The sequence below is a fragment of the Microcaecilia unicolor genome, chromosome 13 (genome assembly GCF_901765095.1).
Source record: "Microcaecilia unicolor chromosome 13, aMicUni1.1, whole genome shotgun sequence".
NCBI classification, from domain to species: Eukaryota; Metazoa; Chordata; class Amphibia; order Gymnophiona; family Siphonopidae; genus Microcaecilia; species Microcaecilia unicolor.
This window is the reverse complement of record NC_044043.1, coordinates 72,438,708-72,455,284: the sequence shown is the minus strand read 5'-3', so window position 1 is coordinate 72,455,284 and position 16,577 is coordinate 72,438,708. Positions and strand designations below refer to the sequence as shown.

The 16,577-nt window shown below is 46.9% G+C and overlaps 1 protein-coding gene across 5 annotated transcripts in view; it reads left to right on the top strand.

Moving 5' to 3' along the window:
• The window catches only part of SLC35E2B (solute carrier family 35 member E2B), an 89,279-nt gene that overhangs the window by 52,273 nt on the left and 20,429 nt on the right, over positions 1-16,577 (top strand). For all 5 annotated transcript variants that reach the window (XR_003944096.1, XM_030222346.1, XM_030222342.1 and 2 more), the window contains exons 6-8: positions 3,983-4,103; positions 14,549-14,602; positions 15,512-15,584. Coding sequence is in view for 4 of the 5 variants with exons in the window: in XM_030222346.1 (XP_030078206.1) it covers positions 3,983-4,103; positions 14,549-14,602; positions 15,512-15,584 (248 nt within the window). In the remaining variant the exon portion in view is untranslated. The remainder of the gene's footprint in view (positions 1-3,982; positions 4,104-14,548; positions 14,603-15,511; positions 15,585-16,577) is intronic.

Genomic DNA, 16,577 nt, shown 5'->3' with positions numbered 1-16,577 from the left:
AGTATAGACATATGCATGTAAATGGCAGTAGTGTACCTAATCACTATTGTGTAATTATGTTTTAAAATGGCTTAGTGCATAAACGCAAGGGGGCATTTCACAGGGGAGGGACATGGGTGTGTCATAGTTGTGGCTGACATTTATGCCAGCTACTTAGGGAATACTGCAAGTGGTGTGCAAAACTGACGCGGTTCGATGCACCCAATTACATGAGTTATAGACCTGGCGTTAATGTGTGCTTCTACATCTGGGCACGTCAGTATCAGTTTATGCTAATGTTCTGTAAGAGCCTTGAGAAAAACAAAAGTAAATTATCTGACGGCAGCATTAGTATTAGTATTACAGAAATAAATAGATAGAAGCAGATATGTTAGTTAATGTAAGAATCATAGGCTAATATAAGTAGATTGGGGGTTAGGCCAGAAACAGCAGAGCAGGCAGAAAAATCTGCAGTTAAAGGCTGCAGAGCCAACCCCTCTGCCCAAAATAAGATAGGGAGGTTAAAGATGTTGGCTAATAGGTGGCCTAAAAATTACAATAGCAGTGTTTGTTGTATAAATGAGGGAAAAGTCTCAACTACTACAGCTATATTGTCCGCGTTCTACACGGCCGATAATCGTGTAGAACGCGGACAATAAGAATTAAGTAAAGCATGCCTGGCGCTGAAACCCTGGTGTGAGCGGGTTCCCTGATGAAGATATTCGAAACGGGACCGTAGGAACCAACGCAATATTGAGATGGAACAGGCGCGGAATTGAAAAGATAATATGATAAGAAAAGTGAACGGCTATGCTTCTTTTCTAATGAGTGAACAATTGATTTTTAGGTTCACTTAGACGTTACAGTTACTCAATTCAAAGGACATTACATTAAAAAAAAAATTTTTCAATAAATATGCAAAGAAGAAAATATAAAATAAATAATTGAGGGTTTTTCAGTCGGTGATGACTTTTTTCTACATGCTATAAAATAAACACTAATGTGTGAATATAGCTGTAGTAGTTGAGACTTTTCCCTCATTTATACAACAAACACTGCTATTGTAATTTTGAGTTTTTCCAAGTGCGAGCAGTGGCCTACACAGGTAGCCTTAGGGCCCAGCCTGGGTAGGGAACACAGAGGTCAAGTCCTGACCAGCCCCTAAAAGTATGTAGTGAAAAGATAACAGACTAATTCCTGCATGGGCAAACTCAATAACCAGGATAAATCATATGTGTCAGTCAGATAACCAGACATATCTATTAAGCTTTATAATATGGAGAGAAAACTTGTACTCCTTAGAAATAAGTTTGATCTTTCAGACTGCTTGTTTAAGATGTGGATCCACAAATAATGAATTTCAAGCTTTCCACACTCTGGCACCTTGAATATTGTTTGCATTGTATTGAATTTCTTTATTGAGTTTTTTTAACTCATCAACCCTTGCATGTTTTAAGTGTTTTTATAGAACAGGTGCACTACACATGCAAATATGGCACCTTAATGTTGGCGCTGGGTTATAGAACTGCCTCTGTATTGTGCGCTCATCTGTGCGTGTGTTCTAAGTGGCTACACATCTGCACATACTTGCTAATATAAAACATTTCCATTTTTCTTTCTTAAACTCAGCAGTTTTCTCTTGCTTTGTACATCCAACTCAATCAGAGCCAGGGCTGGGATCTGGTACTGGGTAGTTTCATTTGCAATTACCCAGTAATTTTTGCCATGCCCATCCAATTTATGTAATTAAGTCATTGCAGCAACAGTCCTAAGGCTGGGAGCCAGGCACCAGGGTTCCTTCTACAACTCTGAGATCACTGGCCTTGAACGCTGCCTTAGTAACATAGTAAATGATGACAGATAAAGACCTGTACGGTCCATCCAGTCTGCCCAACAAGATAAACTCATTTTACTTTATATGTATACCCGAGATTGATTTGTCCTTGCCTTTCTCAGGGCACAGACCGTAGAAGTCTGTCCAGTACTGTTCTTGTACTAAGTTCTGAAGCTAACATCGAAGCCCCTTAAAATTTACAGCCCATCCCTATCCAGTCACGATCAGGGCGTAGACTGTAGAAGTCTGGCCAGCTTCCGTTTTGTTTCCCAATTACCGACGTCGCCACCTAATCTCCGCTAAGATTCCGTGGAACCATTCCTTCTAAACAGGATTCCTTTGTGTTTATCCCACGCATGTTTGAATTTTTTAATTTATTTATTGCATTTGTATCTCACATTTTCCCACCTATTTGCAGGCTCAATGTGGCTTACGTTTTGTTATGTCATAGTCATTACAAGATGTCAAATATAATTGGTAGTGTACAGAGTTTTGTTATGGCATATTCATTATAGGATACCAGATACAATTGGTAGTATACAAAAGGTTAAATCAGGGTTAAGTAAGGGAAAAGATAAGGAAGGTTTTAGGAAGGAAAGTATAGAAGGTGGACTGTCAAAGCTAGTGGATTCTTAGGTATTTTGAGGGTTATGGGTTCTCTTTGTATGCCTTGTTGAAGAGATGTGTCTTCAGAGATTTGCGAAAGTTCGTTATTTCGGCAGTGGTTTTCAAGGCAGTTGGTAATGCATTCCACAGCTGCGTGCTCATGTAAGAAAAGGTGGTGGAGTGTATCAGCTTGTATTTTAGTCCTTTACAGCTGGGGAAGTGTAGGTTCAGAAATTTGCGGGATGATCTTTTGGCATTTCTGGGAGGAAGGTCCACGAGGTTTAGCATGTAGATTGGTGTGTCTGCTTGAATGATTTTGTGTACCATCGTGCAGATCTTGAACACAATGCGTTCCTTGAGTGGGAGCCAGTGAAGTTTCTGTCTTAGGGGTTTTGCACTTTCATATTTAGTTTTTCCAAATATGAGTCTGGCGGCGGTGTTCTGGGCTGTTTGGAGTTTTTTGATAGTTTGTTCTTTGCAGCCCGCGTATAGTGCGTTGCAGTAGTTCAGATGACTTATTACCATTGATTGTACCAGGGTACGGAAGATGTATCTCAGGAAGAAAGGTTTTACTCTTTTGAGTTTCCACATGGAGTGAAACATCTTTTTCGTTGTATTCTTCACATGGGCATCGAGTGTGAGGTTTCGATCAATAGTAACTCCAAGAATTTTCAGATTTTGTGAGACGGGAAGTGAGCAGTATGGTGTGGTTATGGTGGAGTATTTGTTTGTGTTGTGTTGTGAGGTGAGTACAAGGCATTGTTTTCATCTCCATCCCCAGCCCAGCTGCCTGGTTTATTTCAAAAAGCACTTTTGTGAGTGGTGATGATAAATGATCCCATCCTCGATCTGCCTGTTCGCCACTCCCATAATGCCTCTGTGTGTATCTCACAAAAAAAAAAAAGCATGACTGGCCTGATTTTATAATAGGACATCTGTGAGAGAAGTGCATATTTTATATAACCAATATAGATGCCTGTAGTTCCCAGGTCCAGCCTCAGTAGCATGCAGATTTACATGAACACTTTTACACTTGCTCCAAAGTTAACGTTAATATATGCATGGTTTATAAAACATGTATTGCAACTCTGTCACTACCACACCCCTGAGAACACCTTCTTTTGGCCTGCCTGTAAGAACACACCATTTAAAGGCCTTTTCCATGTGTAATAAAAAAAAATAAAAAGTCTTTTACAGACAGAGAAACCGTTTTATAAAGTTATCTTCCACATTTTCCAAGTGCCAACTTTATGCATGCATACCCCTGAGCAGTTTTAGCTCAGGCTCCTTTAAAATTACCCCCTTAAAGGTCTGAATCAAGAAGAAGCCCTGGTGTGTGGCCTAGGACCATTATTGCGGTGACAAAACTAAGCATAAAATTCAGCAAAAATCCCCAGGGCAATGTAAATAAAGGCCTGTGACACCAAATCCCAGCCCTGGTTCTGAATGAGTGGGTAGTTCAAAAAGGCAGCAAGAAATCTCCAGGTTCAAAAAAGAAAAGAAACCAAAGAGTCTTTCACTGAGTGTAAACAATTAGTGACATTTCTTTTCTTTGCTTTCTAGGATTGATGGTGAATCTGTCATTAATACCTGTAATGGGAGGTTTAGCGCTATGTACAGCGACCGAACTCAGCTTTAATGTACTAGGCTTCTCTGCAGCATTGTCAACTAACATTATGGACTGGTAAGGCTCAAGTATGTGTAGAGCACTGGGAAGGGTATGAGAAGGCGGCTACTAGAAGCCATTCAACAAAAACAGTTTATATAGGAGTCCTTTTACAAAGCGGTGGTAAGCCCAACGTGGTCTTACCGCTTGCTAAAAGGGAAGTACCGTTGGACTACCGCAGCAGCCCGACGGTAGTTCTCACCCCCAGCGCACGTCATATCCAACGCTACAAAAATATTTTTATTTTTGCAGTGCCGGTGTGCACCCGACGGTAATCATTGCCGGGTTAGCACAGGAGCCCTTACTGCCACCTCATCGAGTGGTGGTAAGTGCTCCCCCACCCCCCGAAATGACTGCCATTTCCTGAAAAAAAACCCCAAAGACCTGTCTTTTACCTGCTGCGGTAAAAGAGGGCGCGCATCAAAAACACACGCCGATACCAGCGCAGTCCACTTTTTGCTGCAGCTTCGTAAAAGGGACCCATAGTGTCTGTTCCTGCAGAGAGCGAAGGATCCGTGTGAAGCAAGGCTTCTTTCATAGTGGGCACAGTTTGTTGTTAAGCATTGCTTTGTGCCTTGTGTGAAGCAGAGGACACACCTTACCAAAGCCAGGAAGGTTTAGCAGGACCAAAGATTATATTTCTGAGTGAGGACCATGGACGTAGCAGACTTCGGCGGGAGGGGGGGTCCAGAGCCCGATGTGAGGGGGCACATTTTAGCCCGCCCCCCCCCCCCCCACCGCCAACTTTGACCCCCCCCCCTTCCCGCCACCACCAGCCCTCCCCCGCCATCACCGTTGGGTACCTTTGTTGGCGGGGGACCCCAACCCACGCAAGCTGAGGTCCTCTTCTCCGGCGCGGCCGCGTTGCTGATCTGCAAGGCTTCGTTCTGTTTCTGTGAGTCGTCTGACCTGCACGTACAACGTGGTAGTGGTAGTGGTGACCAAGGTGGTGTCTAGTAGTTTGTTCACTAGTTGATATAATTTCTTCGTGTCTTTGTAATCTACTACTACTACTTAACATTTCTAAAGCGCTACTAGGGTTACGCAGCGCTGAACAATTTAACATGCAAGGACAGTCCCTGCTCAAGGAGCTTACAATCTAAAAGACAGGTGTACAATCTAAAGACAAGTGTACAATCTAAAAGACAGGTGTAAGTCTAGAGACGAGTGTACAATCTAAAAGACAAGTGTAGAGTCGATCTGATAGGGCTTACTATGTTTCTCGAAAGGTTAGGCGCCGAAAGCAGCATTGAAGAGGTGAGTTTTAAGCAGAGATTTGAAGATGGGTAGGGAGGGGGCTTGGCGTAGGGGTTGAGGAAGATTGTTCCAGGCATAGGGTGAGGCAAGGCAGAATGAGCGGAGCCTGGAGTTGGCCGTGGTGGAGAAGGGTACGGAGAGGAGGGATTTGTCCTGTGAGCGGAGGTTACGGGTGGGAACATAGGGGGAGATGAGGGTAGAGAGGTACTGAGGAGCCGCAGACCGGGTGCATTTGTAGGTAAGGAGTAGAAGCTTGAATTGTATGCGGTATCTGATCGGAAGCCAGTGAAGTGACTTGAGGAGAGGGGTGATATGAGTATATTGGTTCTGGCGGAATATAAGACGTGCAGCAGCGTTCTGAACCGATTGAAGGGGGGGTAGATGGCTAAGTGGGAGGCCGGTGAGGAGTAAGTTGCAGTAGTCAAGGCGAGAGGTAATGAGAGCGTGGACGAGAGTTCGTGTGGTGTGCTCAGAAAGGAAAGGGCGAATTTAGCTGATGTTGAAGAGGAAGAAGCGACAGGTTTTGGCAGTCTGTTGGATATGCGCAGAGAAGGAGAGGGAGGAGTCGAAGATGACTCCGAGGTTGCGGGCAGATGGGACGGGGAGGATGAGGGTGTTATCAACTGAGATAGAGAGTGGAGGAAGAGGAGAAGTGGGTTTAGGTGGAAAGACGAGGAGCTCGGTTTTGGACATGTTCAGCTTCAGGTGGTGGTTGGACATCCAGGCAGCAATGTTGGATAAGCAGGCCGATACCTTGGCCTGGGTCTCCGCGGTGATGTCTGGTGTGGAGAGATATAGCTGGGTGTCATCAGCATAAAGATGATACTGACCCTATACTGGCCCTATTTTAGTTTTATAGTATGATTGTTTGGTCTGTTATATTGCATGTTTGTATTTTCTTTGTATTTGTTTCCATGCGTTGAGTGTGTGTTCATCTTTTATTTTTTTCCAAGCTTGTTCGAGTTTCCTGGATTGTGTTTTTATTTTTTTCAGTTCTTCGTTGAACCACGGTATCGAATTATGCCTACGTGAGGTTCTTGTTCGTAAGGGTGCTATTTCGTCCAGTATGCTTCTGTATCTTTTATCCCATTCTGAGAGGTAGTAGATGGAGTCCGTTTCTGCTGTCCATTCATTATTGTATATCTGTTGCCAGAATGTATCCGAGTCTATTTGGCCTCTTGTACTGTAGGTTGTGTGTTCTTGTATACGGTGTGGACCCTTTTTCCGCCATTTTAGGGATAGGTTTAGTTTGTAATGGTCGGTCCAAGGGGTTTCTGTCCATTTAGTTTCTGTTATTATTAGGTTCTGGTTTGTGGACAGTTTGTGTGAGATGAGGTTGAGAGTGTGCTCTTTGACATGGGTTGCTTGCATGTGAGGCCATTTAAGATCCCATAAGTGGAGGAATTCCTTGTATTCACGTGCGTTGGTAGAGTTTGGGTCTTCAGGGTGAAGGTTAATGTCTCCTAATACTAATATATTGGAGTTGGTTACACAAGTGTCTCTCATGAAGTCCATGAAGTTTAACTGGCTTTCGTTCCAGTTACCTGGTGGTCTATAAAACAGGACACAGTTTAGGTGAAAAAGCAGGGTTTTATGGTGGATTCTGATTGAGGCAATTTCAGGTTGGGTTGTTATGGACTCGGCAGTGGTTTTGGTGGTAAAGTGGGATTGGTAGATAGTGCTGTACCTCTGCCTGTCTTTTCCTTTCTGGTCCAGTGGGTGATTTTGTATCCTGGAGGGCATAGGTTTAGGATTATAGGGTCCTCTTGATCATGGATCCAGGTTTCATTGATGAAAAGTAGGTCAAGGTTTTCTGACATGATCCAATCTGTTACTATTGTTGTTTTATTTACTATGGATCTGGCGTTGATGTAACCCACTTTAATTTTTTGGTATGGTTCTTCTGTGTTAGGTGTTGTGTGGATTTTTGTCGGTTGTCGTTGCTGCGTTAGTGTGGGTTTATTTTGACCTTTCTTACCCTTCTGTTGAGGTTGTCCGCATGTTGGTGTTGTTCCTTTGTTTTGGTTGTTGTCAGTTTGATGAGGTGTGGTGTATCTGATCAATCTTTGATGATTGTTTAGTATGGGTATTATGTTGCTTTCTGCGAGTGAGGTGGTTAGTGTTAGATGGATCAGGGATAAGGAGTAGATTGCTAAGAGTAGTTTGACGGTGTTCATTATGGTATCGATTCGCTTTGGGCTGCTAGTATGCCGTGTTTGATAGGGTGCGTGATAGGGCTTTGTTCTTTGTGATGGAATCTTGTGTACTGGTCTTGTGTGTTATTATGTATTTTCGACTTGCCTATGAGCTGTTGAGATCAGTAGTTGCTCCAGGTCCTGTATAACACCTTCATTACCACTGAATTTAACTGAACAGCGCACAGATGTTCGCACACAGTTTTCTAGTGTACGAAACTCTTTTGTGCATAAGGCAGTCATAGCAGTGCAGAAAATTCTTGTGTTTTATTACATGGGCCCCTTGTCAGGTTCTCAGGTTCAGAGCCCACGGGACTGGGCTCTGGAGCAAACGTGAGCCCTTGGACTGCTGACGAGGAGCGACAGCAGCAGGCAAAACCCACCAACCAACACTGGGTAAACACACCGGCAGGGACTGCAGGCACTGCCCAGCGAACCGGAACACATGGACTGGAATCCCCCAGACTGGAGGACACAGGACTGGAACACTGGACTGCAATCCCCCGGACTGGAACACACACCGGACCGGAACACACTGGACTGGAGCACACCAGACTGGAACACACACCGGACCGGAACACACTGGACTGGAGCACACTGGACTGGTCTCCCGGACTGGAGGACACAGGACTGGAACACGGGACTGGAGCACACTGGACTGGTCCACACAGCTTCACCTGCACTTAGCTACTAAGCCCCCCAGAAGTTGAGCTCCTGGGTTCGAGTAGCCGACAGGACTTACTGGATACCGGATGACATAGGGACCAGGACTGGAAACAGAAGTGCTCCTAACCCTAAACTGATCTACGTGCTCCCAAGCCCTAAACCAGCAGGAGTGTTCCTAACAGTAAACTGACAAAAGGACTTCCTAAGCCCTATACTAAACATGAGCTCCTAATCCCTGCTCAAGAAAGGGACTTCCTAAGCCCTAAACTAACAGAGCAGGGAACTAAACACAAAGCTAACACAGGTGCTACTAAGCACCAAGCTACAAGCAGAGCTTTACACTAATAAGCTAAACACAGAACTAACCAGCTACCTAAGCACTGCTCTAGCAAGCTAGATACAACTAACAAGGTGCTTCCTAAGCACTACTGTGGCAAGCAACCAGAAGAGCTCCTAGCACTAAAAGGGAAGACAGGGGAGCCACAAGGAAAAAGCAGTGAAGCTAACACATAAGCCAAAAGTGCTTCTAAAGCACCAAACACCAACAGCAAAGACTGCAATGCTCCCAATAGCACAAACACCAGAAATACTTCTAACAGCAAACTCTGCAGTGTTCCTAACACCAAACCCTGAAGTACTTCTATCAGCCACAGAGCTTCCAAAGCCCTACACACAGCAATGCTTCCAAAACCAAGAGGGAAAAGCAGGGGAACCATAAGGGAAAAACAGGAAAGCTACACACACAGTCACCAGTGCACACTGCACTAACACTAACCTGGACCTTAGCAAAAGCAAGCAGGGAAACTAGACACAACGTCAGAAGTGCACACTGCACCACCCTACCTAGAGCAAACACCACTGTTGCAAAGGCCCTGAAGGAAACAAGACCACTTCCTTATCAAGGCCCTCCCTGATGATGTCACACTCCCTAGACCTAGGCAAAAGCACACTGACCCAGAGAGGCCCAACCCACACCAATGCAAAACCGTGAAACACTTGAAGCCAGTACACCCAAAGAGAGTTAGAGCAACTCAGGCAACATACCCACAGGTGCAGTGTAGTGAAACAATTAGAGCCATGCTGCTGGAAGCTGCCAGCACCGAGAGACAGAGCCAGCTCAGAAAGGACAGAGAAAAGAAACAGAAGCCAGCTAAGAAGCTGACCCCCAGGAAAGAGGTAAGTTTGAGAGGGGTTCAGACCCCAATCATAACAGCACCTCCCCCTCAAGGCTCCCGTGTCCCCACAGGAGCTCCAGGTCTCAAAAGACAACTTAGGTCTCCATGGGTAGCTGTGATGAAATCTCCCAATGGGTTTCACAACATAAATCTGAGCGGCTGGGCAGGACGTGACAAGTACATCTGGAACTAGGAAACCAGAATGGCTTTGGCCGCCACGAGGCTCTTTAGAATGGCTGCTAGGCAGGATCAGAGTCTTGGATGCAACAAGTGGAGTCCTATTCAACAGGAACCATCTCTTGAAGGAGTCCACAACTTCCTTGACTTCCTGGCACTCCACTGTAGCAGCCAGAACTGGGCTAGAGCCCACACCCATCCTGGAATCTAAAGCCGGACAGGAACTCAAACAGGACTTCAGACTGGACCTTGCCTCTTGGCTGGAGCTGGAACTCAGGAGGGGTTCAACATCTTGGTTGAAGTGGGAACTCAGAGTAGACTCAGCATCTTGCCTGAGACTGCAATCTGATCCGGCCTCAGCCTCTGGGCCGGAACTGCCACTCAATTCGGACTCAGCCTCTTGGCTGGACTTGGTACTCAACGTAGACTCAGCATCTCGGCTGGCACTGGGACTTGCTCCGGACTCAGCATCTTGACCGGGACTGCAACTTGACCCGGACTCAGCATCTTGACCGGGACTGCAACTTGACCCGGACTCAGCATCTTGCCTGGAAGTGGAGCTCCAACTTGACCCAGACTCAGCATCTTGGCCGGGACTGCAACTTGACTCGGACTCAGCATCTTGGCTGGGACTGGAACTCCAACTCTCACCGGACTCAGCATCTTGCCTGGGACTGGAACTCCAACTTGACCCGGACTCAGCATCTTGGCCGGGACGGCAACTCTCACCGGACTCAGCATCTTGGCCGGGACTGTAACTTGACCCGGACTCAGCCTCTTGCCTGGGACTGGAACTCCAACTTGACCTGGACTCAGCATCTTGACCGGGACGGTAACTCTCACCGGACTCAGCATCTTGGCCAGGACTGTAACTTGACCCGGACTCAGCATCTTGCCTGGGACTGGAACTCCAACTTGACCCGGACTCAGCATCTTGGCCGGGACGGCAACTCTCACCGGACTCAGCATCTTGGCCGGGACTGTAACTTGACCCGGACTCAGCCTTTTGCCTGGGACTGGAACTCCAACTTGACCTGGACTCAGCATCTTGACCGGGACGGCAACTCTCACCGGACTCAGAATCTTGGCCAGGACTGTAACTTGACCCGGACTCAGCATCTTGCCCGGGACTGTAACTCAATTCTGATTCGGCATCTCGGCTGAACTCTGCACTCGGTGCAGACTCAGCACTCATCGTGGACTCGTCATCTTGGCTAGACTCTGTACTCAGTGCAGACTCAGCACTCATCGTGGACTCATTGTCTCGGCTGGACTCTGTACTCAGTGCAGACCCAGCATCTTGACTGGAACTGCAACTTGATCCAGACTCAGCATCTTGACTGGAACTACAACTCAATCCAGACTCAGCATCTTGACTGGAACTGGAACTCCAACTCTCACCGGACTCGGCATCTTGGCCGGGAATGCAACTTGACCCAGACTCAGCATCTTGCCTGGGACTGGAACTCCAACTTGACCCGGACTCAGCGTCTTGGCCGGGACAGCAACTCTCACTGGACTCTGCATCTTGCCCGGGACTGTAACTCAATTCTGATTCGGCATCTCGGCTGAACTCTGCACCCGGTGCAGACTCAGCACTCATCGTGGACTCGTCATCTTGGCTGGGCTCTGCACTCGGTGTAGACTCAGCACTCATCATGGACTCATCACTCGGTGTAGACTCAGCATCCCGGCTGGGACTGCAACTCGATCCAGACTCAGCATCTTGACTGGAACTACAACTCGCTCCCGACTCAGCATCTTGACTGGAACTGCAACTCGCTCCAGACTCAGCATCTTGACTGGAACTGCAAATCGATCCAGACTTAGCATCTTGACTGGAACTACAACTCGATCCAGACTCAGCATTCATCATGGACTCATCACTCAGTGTAGACTCAGCATCCTGGCTGGGACTGCAACTCGATCCATACTCAGCATCTTGACTGGAACTACCACTCGATCCAGCCTCAGCATCTTGACTGGAACTGCAACTCAATCCAGACTCAGCATCTTGACTGGAACTACCACTCGATCCAGCCTCAGCATCTTGACTGGAACTGCAACTCAATCCAGACTCAGCATCTTGACTGGAACTACCACTCAATCCAGACTCAGCATCTTGACTGGAACTGCAACTCACTCCAGACTCAGCATCTTGGCTGCCCCTGCTGCAACTCGCTCCGGACTCAGCATCTTGGCTGTCACTGCTGCAACTCGCTCCGGACTCAGCATCTCGGCTGTCACTGCTGCATCTCGCTCCGGACTCAGCATCTGGGCTGAAACTCAGTGTGGACTCAGAAGCTTGTCGGGAAAAATCAGGAAGCCACCTTCTTTCAGCTTGGGCTTCAGGAGTATCCCGTAGGGTTGGCTCCGAGAGGAGTTGGAAGCGGTAAAAGAACAGCTTGGTAGAGGGATCAATAGCAGAAACTGGGTTTTCTTCGAACCCAAGCCAGGAGACACGCCTTCTTTCCGCTGCAGCTTCAGGAGTATTCTTCAGGGCTGGATCAGACAAAAGTGCAACCCGGTAATCCTGGAGTGTCAGAAACGGATCCAGATCAAAAATGGGGTTGGAACTGGGATCCAAACTGGTACGAGGAGGCTTGGTTTGAAGCGCCACTTGAACTGGACGCAGAGACTTGGCTTGAAGCGCTGCTTGGACTGGAATCGGAGACTCAGTCAGAAGCATCCCTCGGACTGGACTCAGAGGCTTGAGTGGAAGCGCCACCTGAACTGGGATCGGCGACTCGGTTAGGAGCATCCCTTGGACTGGCCTCTGAAGCTTGGCTGGACGTGCTGCTCGGACTGGATTCAGAGGCTTGTCTGGGCGCGCTGCTTGAACGGGACTGGACCCCTGCTGGGCCCAGAGCGTGGAATTCCAAGACGTCTCCTCTCAGCGACAGCTTCAGGAGTATCCCACAAAGCTGGATTCAAGACCAGGCTGCGGCGATATTCAGCGAGCGTGATAAAAGGGTCCATATCTGAAACTGGGTTTTCAGCGATTCCAAGCCACCAGACACGTTTTCTCTCAGCTGCCGCTTCAGGAGTCTTCTTCAAAACAGGATGAGACAAAAGTTTCCCACGATACTGACGAAGAGTCATAGAAGGATCAAGAACAACGATGGAGCTGGACCCCAGCTGGGTCAGCTGGGCGGGGGTTCTTGCCGGGCTCATGGCCTTTGCAATCTGTCAGGTTCTCAGGTTCAGAGCCCACGGGACTGGGCTCTGGAGCAAACGTGAGCCCTTGGACTGCTGACGAGGAGCGACAGCAGCAGGCAAAACCCACCAACCAACACTGGGTAAACACACCGGCAGGGACTGCAGGCACTGCCCAGCGAACCGGAACACATGGACTGGAATCCCCCGGACTGGAGGACACAGGACTGGAACACTGGACTGCAATCCCCTGGACTGGAACACACACCGGACCGGAACACACTGGACTGGAGCACACCAGACTGGAACACACACCGGACCGGAACACACTGGACTGGAGCACACTGGACTGGTCTCCCGGACTGGAGGACACAGGACTGGAACACGGGACTGGAGCACACTGGACTGGTCCACACAGCTTCACCTGCACTTAGCTACTAAGCCCCCCAGAAGTTGAGCTCCTGGGTTCGAGTAGCCGACAGGACTTACTGGATACCGGATGACATAGGGACCAGGACTGGAAACAGAAGTGCTCCTAACCCTAAACTGATCTACGTGCTCCCAAGCCCTAAACCAGCAGGAGTGTTCCTAACAGTAAACTGACAAAAGGACTTCCTAAGCCCTATACTAAACATGAGCTCCTAATCCCTGCTCAAGAAAGGGACTTCCTAAGCCCTAAACTAACAGAGCAGGGAACTAAACACAAAGCTAACACAGGTGCTACTAAGCACCAAGCTACAAGCAGAGCTTTACACTAATAAGCTAAACACAGAACTAACCAGCTACCTAAGCACTGCTCTAGCAAGCTAGATACAACTAACAAGGTGCTTCCTAAGCACTACTGTGGCAAGCAACCAGAAGAGCTCCTAGCACTAAAGGGAAGACAGGGGAGCCACAAGGAAAAAGCAGTGAAGCTAACACATAAGCCAAAAGTGCTTCTAAAGCACCAAACACCAACAGCAAAGACTGCAATGCTCCCAATAGCACAAACACCAGAAGTACTTCTAACAGCAAACTCTGCAGTGTTCCTAACACCAAACCCTGAAGTACTTCTATCAGCCACAGAGCTTCCAAAGCCCTACACACAGCAATGCTTCCAAAACCAAGAGGGAAAAGCAGGGGAACCATAAGGGAAAAACAGAAAAGCTACACACACAGTCACCAGTGCACACTGCACTAACACTAACCTGGACCTTAGCAAAAGCAAGCAGGGAAACTAGACACAACGTCAGAAGTGCACACTGCACCACCCTACCTAGAGCAAACACCACTGTTGCAAAGGCCCTGAAGGAAACAAGACCACTTCCTTATCAAGGCCCTCCCTGATGATGTCACACTCCCTAGACCTAGGCAAAAGCACACTGACCCAGAGAGGCCCAACCCACACCAATGCAAAACCGTGAAACACTTGAAGCCAGTACACCCAAAGAGAGTTAGAGCAACTCAGGCAACATACCCACAGGTGCAGTGTAGTGAAACAATTAGAGCCATGCTGCTGGAAGCTGCCAGCACCGAGAGACAGAGCCAGCTCAGAAAGGACAGAGAAAAGAAACAGAAGCCAGCTAAGAAGCTGACCCCCAGGAAAGAGGTAAGTTTGAGAGGGGTTCAGACCCCAATCATAACACCCCTTAGTTGGAGCCTGCATATTAAAACAATTGTGGGGTTCTTTTCAGTAATTGATTTGTTCAGAAGATACAGCATTTCTCCCAGAAAACTGTGTGTAAACTGTTTAGAGAGGATCCAATAAGAGGCTAAGGGCTAAAAGTCTCAAGCATTTCTCTTAGTTACCCTGTTTTAAGAAATGGGCAAGTTCAGCTTAGTGTCATTTGTTTTTCAGCTTGCAGAATGTATTTTCCAAAAAACTTCTCAGTGGAGACAAGTACAAGTTCTCGTAAGTATCTTTGTGTTTGGACCTTCAATTTGTGCATCCCAGATTCTCTCTGCGAATCAGCTCCATTCATCAATGGAGAAGCAAGTTATCCTGCACAGGCAATGACTATGCAAGTTTCTGTCACTCCTGCACCTTGTTGTGGAAAGAAGTTCCATTGCTTGCCAGCAGTAATGTAAGCTTAAATGAGGGCCTCCCCCATGATGTGGTTGGGGGGGGGGACTCTCTCTCTCCCCATCGTTCTCCTCCCAGCCTTTGGATTTTAGGAAGGAGGGCATGGCAAAAGCTACTTACTTTTAGCAAAGTTGCTGCACTGCCTCCCACCAGCTTTCTTCAGTTAAAATTTTGAGGCTGACCATCAGCCAGAGAGGTATTTCTGCCCAACAGCAGAAGATATGAGGTGCTTAAGTCTCAGATAACAGCCGTGTGATTTTTCTGCCCTTATTGTAAGACTTTGCCCTGGAAACGCTTCTCCAACCACTGAAGGTGGAACTTAAGTAATTTAAAGCTGACAGGAGGCAGTGCAGCAGTGTCTTCTAAAAGTAACATTTGCTGTGCTCTCCGTCTGTTCCTGCAGTGCTGGGCTGCTTTGGATGAATTTATGCTGCCACTTTCCAGCACTCTCAGATATTGTGGGCTGCCCTAGTGGCATGCTAAGTGCAGGTATCGTATTAGGTTAAACTACTGTCACACAAAGCGCTGAGTGCTTTGGAAAGAGTTAAATTGGATAGTCTATAAAGTGCCACCTCCCCTTTGTTGCTTTTATTAGTTAACGTGCAGAACATTGCACATTGAGAGATGCACAATTGAGGCCTTCCATGTAGGACATTTTTTTTGTATCATTTGTAGTTACTGAAGCAGGAAATTGATAGCTCTCCCTGTCTGTTTATACAGCTCTGTTTTTCCTTCTAGTCCCCCAGAGCTTCAGTTTTATACCAGTGCTGCTGCTGTTGTCATGCTTATTCCAGCTTGGATATTTCTCATGGTAAGAGTGTATTCCTAGGTGAGCTGCAGACAGTTGATATGGTACTTGCCTTTTTCATTCCAGTTTCTTAACTTTGGTTAAAACGAATGCTTAGAGAACCATAAATGTGTTCTATTTAAGAATATTTTTTAGAAGGTAACAATCCATCCAGACTGATTGTAGAATAGAATACCAGTGGGCTATGTGCCAAGGAGGTTTGATAACAGGAGATGGCATGAGCCTACCTGGCCCATTATGTGGGCTGAAGCCAATAGGCAGAGCTTGCTGCTCTATCAATGTCATTGTTTTGGGTGTACTAAGATGGCAGCTGCATTGAGGAGAATTAAAATCTCCATGTGTGGAGACCTGCTTCAGCCTTGTGACATCATGCTGCGCCTATTATCAAACCTTGCTGTGTGCATACTGGTTACCATGTTTGATTCACTGCTCATATGGATAACAAAATGGGGAGGGAGCAAGAAATCTGTAAAATTAGGACACACCTAAAAGTTTATTCTCATAGAAATATAGTTGTTGGCATATTGGTTTCTTGGTCCCATCAGTGCCCCAGTGATCCTACTCCATTCCTTTGTCCTTACCATATCCCACTATACTGGGTTCAAATGACATTTGAACAGGGAGATCCGGAAAGAGTGATAGTTAACGTGCATTGAGGACTACATATAAAATGTCATGTGGTGCCACTGGTACTGTTGTTTGGCTGTGTTTGCGGACAGTAGGAGGTTTTCAGAACTCGGTCACATCTTCCTGAAGAACGAGGCTTGTGGTGGACATATTTTAAAAAAATATATACTTTCTTTTATGGTACAGCTAAAGCAGTTTACATTGATTATATGCAGGTACTTTATCCTTAGTGGACTTGGTTTGTTTTTTTTTTTTACTTGGGGTAAAGTGGATTAAGTGACTTTCCCAGGGTTACAAAAAGCCACAATGGGAATTGAAACCAGTTCCCCAGGTTCTCAGCCCACTGTGCTAACCATTAGGATATTGCTT